At 59.5% G+C, this 3,326-nt stretch overlaps 1 protein-coding gene across 1 annotated transcript; it reads left to right on the top strand.

Moving 5' to 3' along the window:
• The first annotated feature begins 2,438 nt into the window (after positions 1-2,438).
• LOC112875512 (calcium-binding protein CP1) lies at positions 2,439-3,326 on the top strand. Its single transcript, XM_025939388.1, has one exon. It carries the CDS (start codon positions 2,593-2,595, stop codon positions 3,115-3,117), a length of 525 nt encoding a protein of 174 aa, XP_025795173.1. The 5' UTR covers positions 2,439-2,592; the 3' UTR covers positions 3,118-3,326.

The raw sequence follows: 3,326 nt of genomic DNA, 5'->3' as shown, positions 1-3,326 counted from the left end.
CCTGTGTGGATCAACATCGTGTGCTCCTTGGTATTGGAAAAACTTGTTTTGAAAAGTGTTTTCAAAATGAACCCCTGCATATAACCGAGTTTTTCCGCAAACAAACCCTAACCGTACCCTTGGATTGTCCTTTGCATTAATTTCTATACCCCCCCCCGTGGGTGTGATTGGACTTGCTGAGTACGTTTGTACTCACCCCATTCCTATTTTTACAGTGGAAGACCCAGACTACGTCCCCGAAGACAACGAGTAGGGTTTCGTCCTGCACCCAGTCTTGCCTGTGGTTGAGGCCACCGTTGGATTCCGCATGGCGCAAGACTCTGATGATTCTCTTTTCGTAGCTAGTGTAGTAGTGTGGGTTCTGGTTGTAATCCTCGCGATAGTGGCGCTTCACTGCCCATTACCGCGTAGAGTTGTACGGTGATGTACCATCTGATGTAATAAAAGTGTTATCAGCCTCCTGGGACTGATAAACCAACACTTTTAAGTCTTCCCTGATGGGGGGACGCTTCAGCGGGGGGGGGGGGGCGTGGCAAGAAGAAGACTGGGACGAGTAAGCATACCATATTAGTATCGGCGGCCACACTGGGATGGCGCCAGAGCCAGCGGGCCACGGTGGAGGTGGAGGAGCACGGTTGGCCCATAACGGCTTACGGCGGTGGCAGAGCTTCTGTGAGCCTTGGCCTCCCAATCGCAGGATAAGGCTGGTGCCAATGGGGGGCGGTACCGCCCCCCTGTCGGCCCAGCCCAAGCGAGAGCGAGGCGAGAGGCAGCCGAGAGGGAGAGAGAATGCGGGAGCAGTCCCGTCGGGAGGGAGCGGGCGCTAACGCCCCGCTCTCGCCCGCGTTGGCAGGCGCGCGGGGGCGGTAGGCGGGCGGTAGCGAGGCGGTGCGCTGGCGTCGGGCGAGTGGGGTGGGGCGGGATTGACGTGGCGCGTTTCAATTGGTCCACGTGGAGGTTGAAATAATTAAATTTGGAAAAGAAAAGCTAACGTGGAGAAGAGAGAAGTGAGAGCTAACATTATAGCCTGTGCATTGGAGAGGTGGGGTGAGAGTGGAGTGAGAGTGAGGGTGAGAGCTGACGTGGTGGAGCGATATGTCCCCCACCACTCGACTCAGCCTAACCGGGAATAGCCCCCGAGGAAGCCGCTCTTGCTAGGTACCGTTAGGTACTAGTGCCCTCTCACTAGTCAGCTCACGTGACGTCCGGTCGGTCACGCTCTCTGCCAACCATGTGAACACGTCCTCCACCGCCGTCCTACGGTGAGCCACGCCGTGAAAATACCGGCGCAGCAAATCGATTTGGACCTGTCTGACGGTTGTCGCGTAGCGCCGTGGACGGCATGTGAGCGGTGGCCGTCTCCTAGCATATGGCGCGCCGGGATCACATTCACTCTTCCGTCTCTCAAGTGACCACGTCGCGGCCTTCTCGTCCAGGCATATGCGCGCCGGCCGGCGGGCACTCGCCGTTCGTGCCGGGACTTGTGCCTCGTTCTCTCAGAGTAGCAATCCTGAGAAGCTGAGCATCTCACGCTGATGGATTCCCCAGCGTGAAACGGAAGCTTTTTCCTTTTTTCCCCCTATACCATCGGTGATGGAGCATCTTATTCCACCTCCACGGAATTTGGGTTTGAGGATGGCAACTTCCGTTTGCATTCCGCATGCCAACACCGTCCAGAATGGTGGGAAGGAACCCATGGTGCTCAGACTAGAAGAAATCAACGGCTAAATTGCGTCGAGGGCTTTCAAGAGAAAAAGAAAAAAGCAAAGTGAATTTGTGCTAAAATCATGCAGTGTCTATAGTTTAAATGTAGGACGGCGATGTTGCCACGCAACTTTTACTCTTAAAAATAACACACGTGCTGGCGCTCGCTGTTACTGTTGGTCAGCCCCTGTTTTTCCCCGAAAGCAACAGCAGCGAGCTCGTGGTACCGCACGGGAACGGTCTCGAAAAATTGCAGTGGCGGTGGTATCCCTCCCCCGTGTCTGTGTGCGACTGACGCCACGGAAGATCTCACTCAGCCGGAGAGCGATGCGACGCCGAAGACGACTGACCTCATGACGTCACCCTACACGTCTTCGCGTTTGGCCCGGTCCAACCCCGCGCGACCCCGGCCGGTCAAGCGAGCTCCTTGCGCCGCAAGCTCCCTCCCTCGTCAGATCTCGAGCGGTCAAGCCAACTAATCAAATCATCAGCCAATTAATACGAGTATCTCCCTGCCGCGTTGACATATCAGCGTCTCCCAAACGCCTCGTCCACCGCTCGTCCCTGCACCGGACTCACACGGTCCCGGAGCAGCAAGAACAACGGGCCCTACGGCGTCAGCTGATGGAGCCCGCTCGCCCGCTCCTGGACCGGGTCCGCGAGCGGCGAGCAACGTCCTCGATGACGGGACACCCCCATCTCCCTCGCCTCTATAAAATCGCGGCCACCCCTCCGCTGGGAATAGCACAAGCAGCAATTAGCCCGCGACCTCCGCAAAAGCAGCGCGCGATTTTGGATCCGGGGCTCTAGAGTCCAGACTGTTCCCGAGTTTTCTTTCTCCCCCACCGCGCCGCACCTCCTCCACCGCGCGCCGCAGCGGACGAGACCATGTGCCCCACAGGCAGGTACCTGGGCCTCGACCTCTCCGCCGCCGCAGCCGCGGGCGTCGGCGGCGACCTGAGGCCGGCGTTCGACGTGCTGGACGCGGACCGGGACGGCCGCATCAGCCGGGAGGACCTCAAGTCCTTCTACGCCACCGCCGGGGGGCGGTTCGACGACGACGACCTCGCGGCCATGATCGCGGCCGCCGACGCCGACCGCGACGGCTTCGTGCAGTACGACGAGTTCGAGCGCCTGCTGGCCGGGCGCGCCGCCACGGCCGTCGCCCGCGTGGGGGGCGCCGGGGTGCGGTCCGCTGTGGAGGACGCGTTCCGGCTCATGGACCGGGACGGGGACGGCAAGGTCGGGTTCGAGGACCTCAAGGCGTACCTCGGGTGGGCCGGGATGCCCGCGGCGGACGAGGAGGTCCGCGCCATGATCCGCGTCGCCGGCGGAGGGGACGGCGACGAAGGCGTGGGGATCGAGGCGCTCGCCAGAGTGCTCGCGGTCGACTTGGAAGGCATCGCCCTCTGAAAACTCTGGGCTGATTGCAGAGGCAGAGCATTGTGCGTTGTTTTTTCTGTGATTCTTTTCTTGGGTTTGGTTGGTGACACCGAGAGATGGGATGTGATTTGTCTGTGGTTGGTTCACACGGACCTTGAGGCGTGCGTGTATTGTATCTGCCCCTCCATGAAAAAATATCGAAAAGGTTGCATCGATGCTGCCCATTCAGGTGTTTTGAA

The sequence above is a fragment of the Panicum hallii genome, chromosome 9 (genome assembly GCF_002211085.1).
Source record: "Panicum hallii strain FIL2 chromosome 9, PHallii_v3.1, whole genome shotgun sequence".
Classification (NCBI taxonomy): Eukaryota; Viridiplantae; Streptophyta; class Magnoliopsida; order Poales; family Poaceae; genus Panicum; species Panicum hallii.
Note: the sequence above shows the minus strand (reverse complement) of the source record. Positions and strands in the feature narration are given on the sequence as shown.